This window comes from Mauremys reevesii, linkage group 11 (assembly GCF_016161935.1).
Source record: "Mauremys reevesii isolate NIE-2019 linkage group 11, ASM1616193v1, whole genome shotgun sequence".
Lineage (NCBI taxonomy): Eukaryota > Metazoa > Chordata > Testudines > Geoemydidae > Mauremys > Mauremys reevesii.
Window position 1 is genome coordinate 20174376 of NC_052633.1, and position 17290 is coordinate 20191665.

At 41.4% G+C, this 17290-nt stretch overlaps 1 protein-coding gene across 4 annotated transcripts in view; it reads left to right on the forward strand.

Annotated features, from left to right (window-relative positions):
- ALS2 (alsin Rho guanine nucleotide exchange factor ALS2) overlaps nt 1–17290 on the forward strand; it is a 66410-nt gene continuing 49120 nt past the window's right edge. Inside the window, exons 1-6 of one of the 4 annotated variants that reach the window (XM_039494633.1) lie at nt 1–130; nt 5961–6104; nt 8443–8597; nt 10359–11275; nt 15455–15815; nt 16804–16972. In XM_039494633.1, coding sequence (XP_039350567.1) covers nt 6085–6104; nt 8443–8597; nt 10359–11275; nt 15455–15815; nt 16804–16972 — 1622 coding nt within the window. In that variant the 5' untranslated portion in view covers nt 1–130; nt 5961–6084. Of the gene's footprint in view, nt 156–565; nt 587–5960; nt 6105–8442; nt 8598–10358; nt 11276–15454; nt 15816–16803; nt 16973–17290 lie in introns of those variants that run through there. The other 3 variants (XM_039494632.1, XM_039494635.1, XM_039494634.1) reach the window with 3 other exon arrangements.

The following is a 17290-nucleotide window of genomic DNA, read 5'->3' on the forward strand; positions in this document are numbered from 1 at the left end:
CTTTACCAACCCGCCCTGACGCGAAGGGAGTTGGCGTTAGGCTCCGCCCCTTTCCCCCCGTATGAGTCAGCTGGTCTCTGAGCCGCAGAAGCCCGCGGCGATCCGGCTGCTAAGGCGAGAGCGGCGGCAGGTGAAGTGGTTCCCGGCCGCCTGAGGTAGCGCGAGCGCCGGCTTCAGTGAGGGGGGCGCGAAGGGCTGGAGCCCGGCGGGGAGTGAAACTTGAGTCACGTGACGGGGGGGGGGGCAGAGGCGCTCCAGTTACCCAACCGCCTCACCCGTTCCCCGGGGCGCGCAAGGCCCCCATCCTTCGCCGTCCCCCTCAGAGCTCCGCTCCGCGCGGGACCGAGAGCCGGGGGCTCGTCCCAGCTCCGGCGCCGGCTCCTGTGTGGCCTCGGCACGGTCCCCCGCCTGTGCTCGCTGCCTTTCCGAGGAGGGCAGCGGGGCGGGGTCTGGGTGTCGGTGACCTGCCAGAGGGGCCGGTGGCGGCTCGGTGTGGGGGGCTAACTAGGGCTAAGGCCGGGGGTGGGGGTCAGGGGCCCGCCGGACAGTGAGATGCACCAGCCGGCGGAGCAGCCCCCTCACGCAGGTAAAGCGGGAACGGCCAGAGCGCTCGGCTCATGGGGTAGCAATAGTCCATGGACCAGTCCAGCCTCTTTGGGTTGGTGGGTTGAGTTCAGCTCCCTCGGGAGTTAAATGAAAGTTGTCTGGCGGCTGTTCAGTGTATAAGTTTGGTAATGTCACTCCAGTCCCCTGAGGATTAGTGCCCACATGAAGGGAAGGGGATCCAATTTGACTGGTGCTCATTTGATAAACGTGTTGATAATTTCAGAAGAGACCACGGATTGCTAAATAGTCATATTTATTAAAGGTGGCTCTTCCAGGGCCAGGCTGAAGTGTGCTTATGGAGGAGCATGCACTATTGTTAATAGTATTGTGTGGATGTGTTTTTTGTGACCAATTATATGGCATAAACGTCACATGAAATATGTGCACAGATCAAATATCTTAATTTTAAAAAAATCAAATAGCTGTAAGGGTGCACAGATCTAATTTCTTTTTTTGTTAGTGACTCCCACTCTGTCAAACAGAGGGGACTAGCAATTCTAGCCTAAATATTTTATTGGAGATCTATGTTTACTTAACCAGTAAACTCTTTCCCCTTGTGTTGGGGCTGTACTATTGCTTTTCAGCTACCAGATTCCTCCTCCTGATAGTAAGCTATTCACACCTTCTCTGTTGTTTTTGCTCTTCCCTCTTCTTTGTCCGGATGTTACTTTTTTTTAAATTATTTATTTTAGCTGGTCTCTCCTCTTGGTTTGCTAACATCCTCTTCCCCCACTATACTTACCTTTCTATCCTAGGTCTCCTAGGATCACATTTCCAAAGGCCACCTGTCAGTGCTGTCTGAAATTGCTATTACAGGTTCACCTGCACTGATGTTAGCAACATTGGGAGCCCTAACATAGATGTACCACCTGCTGCAGCCCTGCTTCATATTTAACATTATGTCATTTAACCTGGCTAAGGCAGACGTAATTGGCACAGCGTTAAAAACATTGTTGGCAACTAGTGGCCCACATACATGGGGGTTACCTGCATTGTTAATACCAGTGGACCTGAACCACTGTTAGCAACAAGGTGACAATTACAGAAAAATTTCCTAACATCAACAGGGCCAACTTTTGCCTGACTACAATAATACAAGAACTAGGGGTCACCAAATGAAATTAATAGGCAGCAGGTTTAAAACAAATAAAAGGAAGTTCTTCTTCACGCAGCGCACAGTCAACTTGTGGAACTCCTTACCTGAGGAGGTTGTGAAGGCTAGGACTATAACAATGTTTAAAAGGGGACTGGATAAATTCATGGTGGCTAAGTCCATAAATGGCTATTAGCCAGGATGGGTAAGAATGTTGTCCCTACCCTCTGTTCGTCAGAGGATGGAGATGGATGGCAGGAGAGAGATCACTTGATCATTGCCTGTTAGGTTCACTCCCTCAGGGGCACCTGGCATTGGCCACTGTCGGTAGACAGATACTGGGCTAGATGGACCTTTGGTCTGACCTGGTACGGCCTTTCTTATGTTCTTATGACTGAGGAGGGGTGGATGTAACTTCCTCCAGAGCCCCTGCTGCTGCTTTATCGGTTTGACAGAAATATTGCAAATTTATGTTTTTGTTAATATAAATTTGAAACATATGCTGGAACATCCTTATAAAAACTTTCTTTGTGACTGTTTAGTTAGTTGTGTTTTGTATAGTCACTGAAATGTGTGGTCTAGTTATTAAATAGAAATGGTAAGTAAATCAAAGGGGGGATGGCCATATTATAAAGCTTATAGGAGTTACAGTATGTACAAAAATGAGGTCCTTTGTTTTGGTTGAGTTTTGAATGTAATGGAAAATGTATTGTGGCATCAAATATGTATGATTTTTATCACTGAATGGTCAATAAGGAACACAGTTCTATAGTAATCGGCATACTTTATACTGTACTGTAGGTTTTTTTTTCTTGCGTTTTAAATAATTCTTACTAGGTTATAGGATAGTGCACTGATGTTTCACTTCTTGGAGCATTTGGGTTAAAATCCAATGGAAAAATTAGTTCCATCTCTTGAAAGTCACCATCTGTCCACAAAACAAAACCATCCCAAAATTTGGCTCTGTTCAGCATTTTGTAGTTTCTGGTCAAGAGATACCTAGGTTTGGAATAGCATTAAACTCATGGAGATAAGGAACATTTTTTAAATGTTCATGTATTATATTACAAAATTTTACAAATATTCTGTAAAGCTGAATTTAAGAATGTATGAAGATCAGTAAAAGAAGTAAATGGTGTGTGTTTTGTTTTTTGTTTTGTTTTTTAAGGTAGCATGTCCAGTGGTCAGAGAGTGTAGTTAGAAATTGGGAATTCCTGAGCTCTAATCCGAGCTACTCACTAGCTGGCTTGGGCAGGTTATTTAAATGTTGTCCTTCAATTACCTATCTGTACAATGTAAATAATAAACAACTACCTCACAGGAGTGATTTAAGCTTTAATTAATCCTTACATAGAATTTAAAGGTTTTAAATGCCTTAGAAATGACAAATAAAAGTTTGCCATGTGGCTGTAGCTGTGTTGTTCCCAGGAGACAAGGTTGGTGAGGTAATATATCTGTTATTGACCAATTTCTGTTGGTGAAAGACAAGTTTGGTTTTTTTTAGCTTACACAGAGCTCTTCTTCAGAAGCTTGGCTCTTTCACCAAAAGAAGTTGGTATAATAAGTTATTACCTCATCCACTTTGTCTCTCTAATAAATGGCAAGGTATTGTATAAAGATAACTTAGCTAAAATGGTTAATGTGTAATTTAAATAATACTTTCTAATCAGTATACCTAGTAACTTTAATTTTAGTGTAAGGAAAATTGAAACACCACTTACCTTTTCTATTTTGCCTAGTATCAATCCATGTTGTAATTTTTTCTTACTCAATAACTACATCCACTGTATTGTGCCATTCTTCAGATGAGTGCTAGAAGAGATCTTGCCAGATATCTAAAACTTAGTCTGCTGCTCAGTTGTTTTTAGTACCTTAACAAAAACAAAACTAAAACTAAAACTTTGTAGCCTCTGATGTTACAAAACATATATGTGCATGATCTTGAATAAGCTTAGTTTCTGCTCATGACTACAATCTAATCATTGGGTATTTAACATTATCTGTGTAAGTCTTCCTTCATAGGTATCTGATTGAAATGTGATTCCAATCTCTGAAGCCTGGGTTGCCCACAGTGATGGGGGCACTGGTGAATTAAAGTGTGTATGAATCTTGGGGTTAGAAAGTGTCATCAGACTCAAAGAATTTGTGTTTTCTTGAGTTTCTTCACTGTGATGTATTATTATTCTGGATAAGAATATTTCACATGGTTAGAGGTTCCAAAAACATTTTGTGACTCATTTTAAAAAAAAATTAAGCTATGGTTTATTGCTTATTCTCAGGCATTGCATATCCTGACTGAGATTTTAATCAAAGATCATTTTAAAATGACTTTTTGCAACAGGTGGTAACTGGAAATGTAACTGAGGCAGTTAGTAACTGTGTTGTAGCAAATATGGCTTAAGTGTCCTATTTCTTAGAGAGTGGGCCACAATATTTAATCAAAGGTATTTAATTTATTTTTATCATTATTTTAAGATTGTACCATATTAAATAAAAGAGCCACAAAATAAGAAAGCTCAACTTATTTTATCTCTGAAAAATGTCATCACTTGGACTTAGTTTTTATTAGAATGACTGCGTGTGACAAAGAATATGCATCAGTGTAACATCTCTGAAAGAGACAAAGTAGGTGAGGTAATATCTTTTATTGGACCAAATTCTGTTGGTGGAAGGGACAAGCGTTCAAGCTTCACAGAGCTCTTCTTCAGGTTGGTTATCTTCAACAGTCTTGAAGAAGAGCTCGAAGCTTGAACGCTTTTCCCTTCCACCAACAGAAGTTGGTCCAATAAAAGATACTACCTCACCTACTTTTCGTCACCTCTCATATTCGTTGGCCAATATGGCTACAACAACAGTGCAATGTACTGTTTTTGGACAACTGAAAATTTTTATGCCACAGCCATTATCACCTCTCAACTTTATGTATCTGAAATGTCACCCTGCCTGCCCCCTTTCTCCCAAATATATAATTATTTGGCGTAATTGGATTTTGTGTTCTGGTTCCCCAAAACTCTTTTTTTTCCCAACTCAATCTACAATATTTCTCAGTTACCTAATATTTTGTTAAATTGTAGAATTCTAGATGCATCTGCCCTAGTACAAGAGGTTATCTACACATAACTAAACTTCATGAATGTGACTGGCAGAGTTTTAGTTCCAGTCTTTCTACAGTAAAAGGCTTACAACTTATCCTGGTTCTGAATCTTTTCTCTGTTTCCTTTGATGCATAAAAGACCCATTCAATCAAACTGAATGCTTTTTCAGCACACCTCCCTGTCATAATAAACACTGTTGTCTAGTTATAATATTGTAAAACTTTCTGAAGATCTCCTGTACATAAAACCAAATTGATTTGAATGGATAAGAGATCACCTGCATGCACTGCTGTCATTTTATCAAGGATTATTTTTAGTTCAGTGTTTAGCAAGGCATTTGGCCAATAAGAATCAAAGTTTTCAATTTCTGGATGTTGATAACTGAGTGAAAAGTCATTTGGTAATTTTGGTTTCTTATAAACAAAATTAAAACGATTTGAAAGAGGTGCTCTGGCTTCTTTGCATTCATAAAGCTGTATATAAGAATCTTATGGCCTCCTTTATAAGCTTTATAAAATTGCACAGTAAAGTGTCTTGAATCTATAATTTAATTCCTGCATTATTAAATTCTTACTATAGCACAAGGCCTAATAACTGTGCAGTTAGTATGCAGTGGTAGTATGTATTTTATGATTCAGGAATAAGTTTATGGATTCAACACTCCTAATTGTGTGAGCTGATTGCAGTAATGCTTTATTGCTGTATTGTTAAGTTTGAGTATAGAAGTCTATTGTTAAGCTACCAGACATCAGTGAAAAAGTTGCTGTCTTGCTGTTAAATTTTTGAATGACATTTTTTGAGTATTATAGCAATGTTGGTATAAATTACCTTTTTGTCCAAGAAAGAGAAATGTGATTGCAAAAGCAATGCAACGCTTTCTGGAGATTTCTGAATCCTAAATACTACTTTTTAGCAGTTTGTAATAAGAATGTTGCTCGTTGGGAAAGCTCAAACAGCCTGCATATGGGTTGATTCTTTTCTGTCTTAGAAATAGGCTTTGTTCAATCTGTTTATGGCCCCATTGTAGGATGAGTGGGCAGAATATGTCTGACTGTTTGCCAACTCAGTATGAAATAGTCTAAATACTTTTAAGCATTCTCATACTGTGTGGATGTTCATTTATTGGACATTTAAGATAAAGCTTTGAATACACACTGTCTTTACAGTGCTTACGTGTGATGTGCAGTTCTATAGCCTATTCATCTTACCGTTTCACCGAACAGTTGACAGAGCTGTCCCATACATTCTGCAAAGAGGAATGATTTGGTGATGGAGTGCTTTCACTGACTGATGGACCAACAAGAGAGAAGGTAAAAACCTGCTGAGACCATGCAGACCCCATAAAACCATTTCAGTTAATAACTGCCTTTAAAATTAATTTCTAAGGTCTAAATTAAAGTTTGGCAAAAAATGTTTGAACAGGCTTTTTTGGGCCAAAAATGCATGTGTGAGTCAACTAAAACATTTTAAGAACGTGTATTTTAATTCAGCAGATTATTTTAGTAAAAAAAAAATCTGGAAAAAATGGTTTGTTTCACTTTTTTAAATTAGATTTTAAATGACTTTCTTTTGATTTTTAGTTTTATTAAAAATAGTTTTATTTTGCATTAAATGAAACATTTCATTCAACCTGAAACAAAAATGTTTTTGTTTGCTGAAAAATTTTCATTTTGTGCCATCTTGAAACAATTTTTTCTGCTTATATTCCAGTTTGACCAGCAAATCAAGGTATTGGTTTGCACAGCTCTAATCCAAATGGTCTTTGTCAATACAGTAACTCCTCACTTAACGTTGTAGTTTTGTTCCTGAAAAATGTGACTTTAAGTGAAACGATGTTAAGCAAATCCAATTTCCCCATAAGAATGAATGTAAATGGGGGGCGGGGGGCTTAGGTTCCAGGGAATTTTTTTTCCATATAGTACAGTACTATAGTAAGCCCTCGCCTTAGCCCACTGGCACTAGAGACAAGGAGGCTGAAGGTGCTGCAGGCTAGGAGAAGCACTTTGCGCAGCAGCAGCTTCCCTTACTCTGCAAGCACCGGGGTGGGGGGCTCAACCCTCGGCCTGCCCGCACCGGGGTGGGGGGCTCAACCCTCGGCCTGCCCACACCACCCCTTCCTCCAAGCCTCCACCATTAACCTGCCTCTTCTCCCCCCCCCCACTTTACTCCACACTCTGTGTCCTCGCTTCTCCCCTGCCTCCTGAACACTGCAAGCCAGCTGATTGCCACTGGCAGGAGGCAGGGGAGGGAGGGGGGAGATGTGCCGCGTCCTCGCTCCTCCCTTCTGCCCGCGGCAATCAGCTGGTTTATGATGATCGGGAGGGAGGGGGGAGGAGAGAGGACTTGGCGCACAGGTAACCCCTTCCCTCCCCTGCCTTCTGCCCACAGCGGCAATCATCTGGTTGCAGCATTCGGGAGTCCTTGCTCCTCCCTCCTGAATGCCACAAGCCAGCTGATTGCCGCAGGGAGGAGGGGGAAGGCGCTGAACCCTGGGGTCTGCCGGTGGGTGGGAGGCGTTGTCGGGGGAGGGGGTGTAGGGGAGCTGCTGGGGGGCTGCCAGCTGTGGACAAAGCAGGCAGCCAAACGACGTTATAGCGAAGCATTGCACAACTTTAAATGGAGCATGTTCTGTAATTGAACAGGGACATAAGATCGAAACAACGTTAAGTGAGAGGATGTTAAGTGAGGAGTTACTGTATCATCTTTTAGAATACTGTACAGTATTTTAGACCAAAGGAAAAAAATGTAGTAGCTTAATCATACTACAGGATTATGGGATGATTGGTACTCTCCATAATTTATTGCAACTGTGACTTTTTTTTAAAGTTTACTAAATTTTTAGTAAAATATCCAAAATGTCACATTAATTACTACTTTTCCTAATTGGATAAAAATCCAGTTAGTTAATTTTCAGCAAACTCTATTTTAAATTAAATTATTTATCTAAAGTAAAAACTCTTTAAATTTAAATATTAGTTCTACTAGTTGGACCAAATGATGTACTTATAACTTTACAAGAGCTCTTGTTGGTCACTGTCATCCTCCTCCGCTTTCTGATACGGAAATCCAGTGGAAAGAAAAAACTGAAATAAGACAACATTTCATTTGAACAACTTAATCTCACCTGATCTTGGGTATTCCAGAGTTTCTCAAAAATAGACTTTCTTCGTAGCTAGAGATGGTTTGATGAGACTACTCTAAAATGTATGAATATTTTCTGTAGCCACCTTCTGACAGTAATGGATGTACCATGCTCAAAAGTGTGCACATCACCCCTTAGCAGGAGGTTAATTGTTTTTAGGGTCTTTTGACTGTTAGAGGTCAGGTGTCACTTCATACTCTACCGTAAGCTCCCATTACCATAGTAACTGAGCCTCTCACAATCTTTAATGCACTTAACTTCACAACATCTAGGATAGGTAGGTAAGTGCTATTTTTACGGCCAGGAAAAAGGGCACAAAGTAAGTGATTTGCTCAAGGTCACACAGGAAGTCTGTTGCAGAGTAGGGAATTGAACTTTGGTTCCAAGTCCAAAGCTAGTACCTTAATCACTGAACCATCCTTCCTCTCTTTCCTATATGTAGATGAAAAGTAAACTGGTGTGCAGAAAACTACAAGCTGATTCTTCCTATTTTTTTTTTTTAATAGCTCAGTAGAGGCAGAAGGAGCCAAAGAGAGAGGCCTGGTCCATATCTGGCAGGCTGGTTCCTGCTCTGTAACGCCTGAGAGACTTCCAGGCTGGAATGGAAAGACCGTACTGCAGGCGGCCCTTGGAATAAACCATGGATTGCTTCTAACAGAAGGTATATTACAGTATTGTTTTAGGTCACAGACCATGAACAAATAAAATTCCCGTTTAATTCTAGATTGAAACTAGTGTAAAACTCTAAAAGAAACTTTAAAGAAATATTTAAGATTTGCATTACTGCCAAAATGTCTTTATTGTAAAGGTTGAGTAAGAGACAGACAGTTTTTTTTTCTACTTTATCTTCATCAGTCTTTTTAAATTGCACTGGGCTAATTTTTCTCTTTAATAAAAAGTGGCTCAAAGTTGAGAAGCATTACTTATAAAATGGCAAGATAATTTGGATCTATTTCACTCTCTGTGTTACCTCTAAATGCATTTTACAACAATTTATTGGATTTAAAAAATACAACATTACAAAAAGTCAGTCTTCTTGATATGCAATAACTTTGGGTGGGTGTTTTTTTTAAAGTTCTGAAAAATTGCAAGCAAGTAGATGCAGCAGTGAAATTTGGTTTGATCAGTTGACTCTTTGAATCAAAAAATACTTTCCAAAAGACCATTCCTTTGGGTGTTGATATATTTTGTCACTTGATTGTACTGATCAATGGGCATACCGTTGTAAAGATTAGACTGGAAGTAATGTCTTTGATATTTCTCTGATGTTTTCAAAGGAAGAAAAGAATTTCACACCTTTGAATGTCACTGAGCTGCAGGTAAAGAATGTTCTAGTGTAGGGGAGTGCCAATTAGAGCCAGTTGTAATCTGACCTGCCATTTCACTCCATTGCCTAATAGAACATTTCTGAACTAGAAAAACTTTGCTTCTATGTACATTTGACTTGAAGTGTACTGTTTTATGGATATAACTGTAGTGATCACTATTATATAACTATCAAAAAAGATGTTAGCCAAATCAATCCTCCTTATAGGAGTCTACTTTTTTTGTTGCTTGCTGATTCATTTCAAATGAGTTGGCACTGTTACCATAATCTTAGCCTCTCTAGAATTTCATCAACATTATCTCTGTTTAAAAGATCAAACCAACAAGTATATTTTTCCATAATTAAGGAATAAATAGTAGGACAGATGTTTACTGTTTTATGCACTCTTGCTACATATCAAAGTCCAGCACTTTGGCATGCTTCAGGGACACTGAATGTTTGTACAGCGAGAAGGGAACCATGCTTTAACATGCTCTGCCAACGTTGTTGTATTTGTAGTGTACGTGGTAGGCCCACAGTCTCTGTGGAAGCCTCAGTTTAGAGTTTCTTTTGTTATATTTCAAGTTTGATACTACAATATTAATTATGGTCCAAAATGAACTTTTACTGAAGATGAAAAGTGTAAATATTAAGAAATGGAATATGTTTTATGCATTTTAAGAGAATTTTATGCAAATTCTCTTGACATTAGTATATCAGAATGATTAGCACTATTAGGGTGAATTGCACTCATTCATGAAGATATTGACTGAAAAGCTCTCTTTTGAGCCTACCATAGATAAAAGTTGAAGTTGGATGTACTACAATTCATTTTAAAGGCAGCATGCAATAATAGGCTAAATCCCCACTATATAATGCCTCCATGCTAGTGATTTACTAGAATGGACCAACAGAAAAATCAGTATCAAGTGTAGGTCCTCTTGCCAGCAATAGCACAAAGTCCCTAATAGTTATTTATTGAAAGTATCTGAGAGATCTGGTTTCAACAACTGCAGTTAACACTGAGCCCAGAACAAATTAAAAATGAAAATCGTATTAAATGAGTTCCTCAGTTGTTTATATGGTTAACTTCATTAGAATGATGCTGTCTTTCAGGTGGCGAGGTCTACAGCTTTGGAAAACTTCCCTGGAGGGTTGGGCTAGAGGAAACTTGCACTAAGAGCCCCATCTTAGAAAATGCTTTGATTGGACAACATGTTACTACTGTGGCAGCTGGAAGCTACCATAATGGAGCAGTGACTGAGGGTGGTGTGGTATACATGTGGGGAAACAATTCTGCTGGCCAGTGTGCAGTGGCTAACCAGCCCTATCTGCGAGAACCAAATCCTATTAGTATTTCTGACTCTGAAACCAGTCCCCTGCTGTCAGTCAGGATTTTGCAATTGGCATGTGGAGAGGAGCACACCTTGGCACTTTCATTAAGCCGAGAAATATGGGCATGGGGAAGTGGCTGTCAGCTAGGTCTCATAACAACTACTTTCCCAGTGACCAAGCCACAAAAGGTAGAACACCTGGCAGGACGCGTTGTGCTCCAAGTTTCCTGTGGAGCCTACCACAGCCTGGCTCTTGTACAATGTCTCCCTGCACAGGACATGAAACCTATCCCAGAGAGATGCAACCATTGCAGCCAGCTCCTTATTACGATGACAGATAAAGAAGACCATGTAATCATATCGGATAGTCACTGCTGCCCATTAGGTGTGGCACTGGCTGACTCACAATCAGAAAACCATGTCTCCTGCTCCTCATTGGAGACTCTTGAGGGGAAAAGTGCTACAGGTAGCCAAAGTGAGGATTGTCAGAAAACCTTTGTGGAAGATGAGCCAGCTGCTTCAGAATCAGAGATGACAAGTGTGCTTTCTAACAATGATGGACAGGAAGATAGTGGTATTTCCAGTCCTGGAAATGTTTTGTTTCCTGACAAAAAAGCGGTAAAAGAATACTTGGAGAATCTGTCAGATGACCCATTAAATGACAGCCAGGAGAAAAGCATCAGTACGGAACGTGAACAGGTACCAACCATCACTGGTCTATACTTTTTTCTCTTAATATTTATACTGTATTCATGAAATCCTGTAATGTGCTCATGAAAACTAAAGGATTCTCAATATTAACATAATTTTGAAGCTATAGCTACAATTCTGGAGTTATCACAGTGTTTCTTTCACAGTTTTAGGAATCAAACCCAGATACAGAAGTGATTTTTGGACTGAGAGTAGAATTGTCATCATGTTTGTTCAGTCCTGGGCCTTTATATGAGCAGCCTTGCCAGATAGTTCTCTAGTTGTGTGCTGTGGACTGTGCAGTGGTGAGAACCCAGTAAAACCCATTTCCCATTCCCTTCTCTAGTGCCTTAGGATATATTGCTATAATGTTCAGCTAGATTGGGGGGGTCTCAAACTCAAATGACCACAAGGGCCACGTGAGGACTAGTGCATTGACCCGAGGGCCACATCACTGACACACACCCCTCACTGCCTCTGGCCCCGCCCCCACTCCACCCCTTCCATTAGGCCTCTCCTCTTCCCACCCCTTCCCTGCCCCAGGGGTGCAGGTGTGCAGGGTGTGGCAGAGGGCTCAGGGCAGGGAGTTGGGATGCAGGAGGGGTGTGGGATGCGGCAGGGGCTCAGGGCAGGGAGTTGGGGTGTGAGGTGCAAGACGGTGAGGGGTGCGGCACAGGGTTGGGGTGCAGGGTACAGCAGGTGGCTCAGGGCAGGGAGTGCAGGAGGGGTGTGGTTTGTGGCAGGGGTTTCAGGGCAATGAGTTGGGGTGCAGGAGGGGTTCAGGGTGCGAGCTCCAGCCTGGCGCCGCTTACCTAGAGCGGCTCCAGGGTGGCAGCGGTGCGTACTGGGGCCAGGGCAGGCTCCCTGCCTGCCTGCCCTGGCCCCGCACCACTCCATTCCAGGAAGCAGCTGGAATCATGTCCCTGCAGCCCCTGGGGGAGCGAGGGGGCCTCAGGGTTCCGTGCATCTGCTGCTCTTGCCGCTCCTCCAGGTACCTCCCACGAAATTCCCATTGGCCACGGTTCCCTGTTCCTGGCCAATGGGAGCTGGGCGGGGGTGCCTGGAAGGAGGCAATGCAGGAGCCCTCTGCCTCCTCCCCCCCCCCGACCGAAGGAGCGTGCTGGCAGCTGCTTCAGAGAGTGGCACGGGGCTTGCAGCAGCACAGGGGAGCGGTGGGAGCTTGGCGGGCCACACACAAGAGCCTCGTGGGCCGCATGTTTGAGACCCCTGAGCTAGATCAATATTCTGGGATTTGGCCAGCTGGTATAATACTTGCCTTCCTATGAAGAGAGAGACCCTCATCACCCTCACAATTTTGTCTGATTCTTCTTGAATCAAGCTAAGGATTTTAGCTGGATAGTTATCTTTTTATTGAAGTAGAAGGATCCACATTTTTTTTCCCTATTTGCCCCACTTTGGGAGACCTCACCAACAGTGTAATGAGTGGTGAATTAATCTTCCACGTGTCAAACTTATGTTATGACTGTTGGAAGACAGCAGTAATCAGCAGACCTTTTAGTAGCCATCGGAAGGGAAACTCTTGATTTGACTTATCGAATCTGCTAAAATGTGTTGCTATTTTGGAGGGTTAGGGGAAGAGGAAAGGTAGTATGTGTAAAGAAACCACCAATTTCAAACTTTTTGCCTATATGTCATCTCTCAAACTATGAAATAATCACTTGGTTGACTTAAGACTATTTAAGTGATGTAATATGTAGATTATTCTGTAGAAGACCACACCAGATTTCTGTCCAGCAGTGTTGTCTCCCCATCCCTACCCAAGTTCTGTCCAACTAGATAACTTTATGCTAGGGAAGTTTGTTTTTGCTAGGAAAATCCTTTGTACTGCTAATGGCATCTCACTGTACAAGCAGCATGATGGTTTCACAGCTGAACTTGGAAAATTACTGCAGTAGCTGCAGATACTATGTGTGAATCAGTTTCTTAAGCTTATCTTTTGTAAGTATGTGGGATTTCTTCTAGAGAGGCCAGTTCCATACTCCCACACTGTTGGATTTTGGCAGTCAAGGAAGAGGAGGTGGTAAAAGTAAAACAACTTTTTATTTTCAACAGTTGTGGACTCCTCTGAGGAGTAGAAAACAAGTAGTCTCCTGCTCATTTCCTTCTCTTCCCCCTCCTGCTCCCCCAAATATTTCTGAAAATACTTTCTCATGCACAGTTCCCATAAATACAGTATAGTATTACCTCAAAGCCTTGAAGACTCAACTGAATCTTAACACCATGCAATATATGGATGCTGTTTTGAAGAGGAAAGATAAGCACGGAAGGTGATTGTGTAATGTTTCACTTACAGTGGCAGTTAGAGGTTTTCCCTCTTGATATAGCTTCCGTACACAAATGGACTGTATCTTTCTGGTTTGCTTGGCAGTGTTTGTAGCCTGCTAGTTTATCCTTACTGTCACAGTTCAGGGCAACTGCACCTGTATTCCCCCTTTATGGTCCACCATGGTCATTCACTCTAGGCTCCCAGCTCCTTAGTTTTCTCCTCTCTTGGGAAAAGGTTTGCATTTCTCTCTCCCTCCTTACTGGGTTTTTTGCAGGCTGAACCATTCCTTGTCTATACTCTGAGTTCCCTAGCAAGTCAGACTGCCTAAGCAGGCCTGCTTTGCTTTCACCTCAGAAGCTATCAACAGCATAATTACCCACTGTTAGAAGTTGCCACAGAGCCTTTCCTAAGCAAGCATATTTATCCTGAAGGTGAAATTATTAGAGAGAGAACATATTAAGTTCTTTTATCTGCATGCTAGTAAGCTTACCAGAGATCACTCCGCTGCAACCAGGGCTCTAGCAGATGGTAAGTCCCTAAAACCCCATGAAGGAGTTTTTCTGTGGTTACACATTCATAACATCTTTTGCTCAGAGCAAGAACCTCCATGAATCTGAGAGTCACTCCTTTAGACAGGTTGGGCCTTTGATCTTGGGATCCTTGGAACAGGTAATTAGCAGACAGTGGGGTTCTCCTCAAGGTGTACCTTTAAAAGGTTGGGGTCTGAAGGTTAGAATTTGCATTCCCTCCCTCCTGAGTATTTCCTCAGGAAACCCACTCAACTAAAAGTTCATTCTTCTCTGGTACATTTGTTTAAAAGAGTCCTTTGAAGCTCATAACACTTCTCAGGGTTTACATTAGTCATATCTGTCTTTTCCCCTTCCAGACATTGTATACAATCCCACAATAATACATAAACATTTATGTTTTTAGTACAGTACTCTCCTAAAATCTTAAACTTAATTCAGTAAAGTTTGTCCACAATATTGCAGGAAATTGTCACATCTGTCGTACTTGTATTTCATAAATAAGAATTATTCCAGTATCCCTTAGTCTTCCTTATTCACAAGGAAGATGTCAAAAGGATCCCTTTTTACAGGGAGGCTATAGGCAGCCTTGTATTAAGGGACCTATATGAAGAAGGGAAATGGGGTTTACTGCCTTTTGTATTTGATATCTGTCAATAGCTTGAAAGCAGTGTTTTTGATAGTGCTTCAGTATACTGCTTTTTATATAGTGGCTGGTTCTAATTGGCTGATTATAACAGTAAACTTTAGATGACTGTCCTCTAATCTATACCAGAGTAATAAGTTCTGAGGTCTGCCTGAAGAAGCCTCTCTGGTACATTCCTGCTTATGATACTGCTGTCTGTATAAAGCTTTATTAACAATTTTTAACTAGATGTCTGTTTGTCAGTATGAGCAAAGTTAATCATTTGTTTTCTTTTGATAAGCTTTCCCAACTGTCTGCTCATAAAGGTGGCATGTTTGATGATATACTGTAGTCAACAGCAGAGACTTGAATTTAAAGTTTTATAATCCCAGAATTTAACCCCTCTTTTTATATTTGTTTGCAACGACCCTAGTTATTCTATTTTTTCAAAACATGCATTCTTCTCTTAAACAAACAAACAAACACCACTGTCCCAGCACGAATTAACAACCCTTCACTGCCAAACCAATATGAAATAGAGAACCTGTTTTATACAGAAACAGGTACTGGTTTCCAGCTTCCAGCTATAAAGGGTTATTATGAAGTGTAGACTTAAACTACTAAAAAGTTTAACAGTGTCTGATAAATGCAACAGAGGGGGTAAGAATACTAGATTTATTTAAGGTCACGCTATTGCCCTGGGTTGGGAATTTATGATAGGTTTAATTGATTTCTCTTTCTGTTTTTAGCCTTCTCAAGAAGAAGAACTCACTGCTTGTCTCCCCGGTCCTCCAGGTGTAAGTACATCTGCCTTGAACAGCTTGGTGGTCTCTTGTGCATCAGCAGTTGGTGTCAGAGTTGCAGCTACATATGAAGCTGGGGCATTGTCTCTGAAGAAAGTAATGAACTTCTATGGCACAACTCCAGGTGAACTAGGTTCTCAGTCTGGTAGTCCTTCCCCAGGTCCTGAGGGGCTGAAGGACACTCGGGAAGAGCAAGTCAAACTGGAATCAATGCAAGGAAAGAAGAGTTCTAGCCTAGTGGATATTCGAGAAGAGGAATCTGAAGGAGTCAGTCGAAGACTTTCCCTGCCTGGCTTGTTGTCCCAAGGTAAGATAGTGACTAGGAGGAACCAAGAGGCCAGGGAGAGTTAATGTAGTGTGGTAATTACTAGTTGTGTGTCTTACTTAACAATATTACCTATAGTATGAACACAGATTCAAACCCCCTGCTGAGATGTGTGTAAGGAACAGTCCTTCAGACCTTGTTGAATGTGGAGAGAGAGGGGAGAAGACTAGTGGAAAATGCATGCTATTTGAGCAAGACAAAGGACTGTTCTTTAACCTTAAAATAAGGATTATCCCAAACCCATTGTGGTGCCACTTTTGGTGATATGGATGGATGTTCATTACAAAAGGGACTGGTAACCACCAACTCACTTCATGTAGGCTGCATAACAGATGTCAGTTGGTCTGACCCTCTGTCACTACTACTCTTGATTGGTTTGGAGCCAATGGTTTAGAAAAATTCCCTGTCCCATTACCAAACTTCTCAGCCAGTCTCCTTCTTTCTTGCTTTTAATGTTCTGAATATGCAAGTAGTTTGTGTAACACACAGTGGTAAGGCTGAGTTCAGTGACACTCTTTCCAAGCTGAGAGAAATTATCGGAAGATGTATGATCTCTACAGGGTAGTTTTTCTTTCAGGAAAAATACCTTATTGGCAGTGAATGTCACAGGTCATATTCACTTCAGTGTAATTGCATACTTTGCGTTTACAGCTATTGAAAGGAAATAATGGGTAAACTCTGTTTAATACCTAGATCTGTATTGGCATATATGCTGTTACAGCTGCCTTCAACTATGTACCTTTTTGCTCTACAGCATTACTAAATCTTAAGTAAAATACCTAAGAGGAAGCTTTATCAGTGAAGTCAAGTGACTCAGTATAATGGTACCCATATCATATAATACACTAGCTCTGTGTAAATGCTGTGTTTAATTTAAAATAGGGATAAACTAGTGTTGTCTATCTTAGTTTCTGTGTGGGGCTTTTTTAAAAAAGAAAACTGATTCTAGTTTCTCCTGGTCTGCTTCTAGTTTCTCCAAGGCTCCTAAGAAAAGTAGGACGGGCGAAAATGAGGACAGTGGCTCTGACCCCAACCTATAGTGGAGAGGCTGATGCACTTCTCCCATCTTTAAGGACTGAGGTGTGGAGCTGGGGGAAAGGGAAGGAAGGACAGTTAGGACACGGTGATGTCCTGCCAAGGTAAGATTTCAGTGGCAAAAAGCTAATCTTACCCCATGGGACAACGGGAGTTTTTGGGTGCTCAAAACTCTTGAAAGTCTGTCAACTACCTGAATATAGTCTTAAGACCCCAAAGGTAGGCTCCTGTTCTTGAAAATCTTGGTTTTAACTATTACCACTAATGTCAGAGGAGCGGCTCAGTAGCCTTCTCCTGATGACTAAGCTAGTTTATCACCAAAGAGCTTTGTGATCTCTGGTGCTGTGATGCATGTTTGTTCTGTTTCAAAAATATACAAAATATTTTATATTCGGTGTTCCCTGCCTCTTATGTTTCATGCT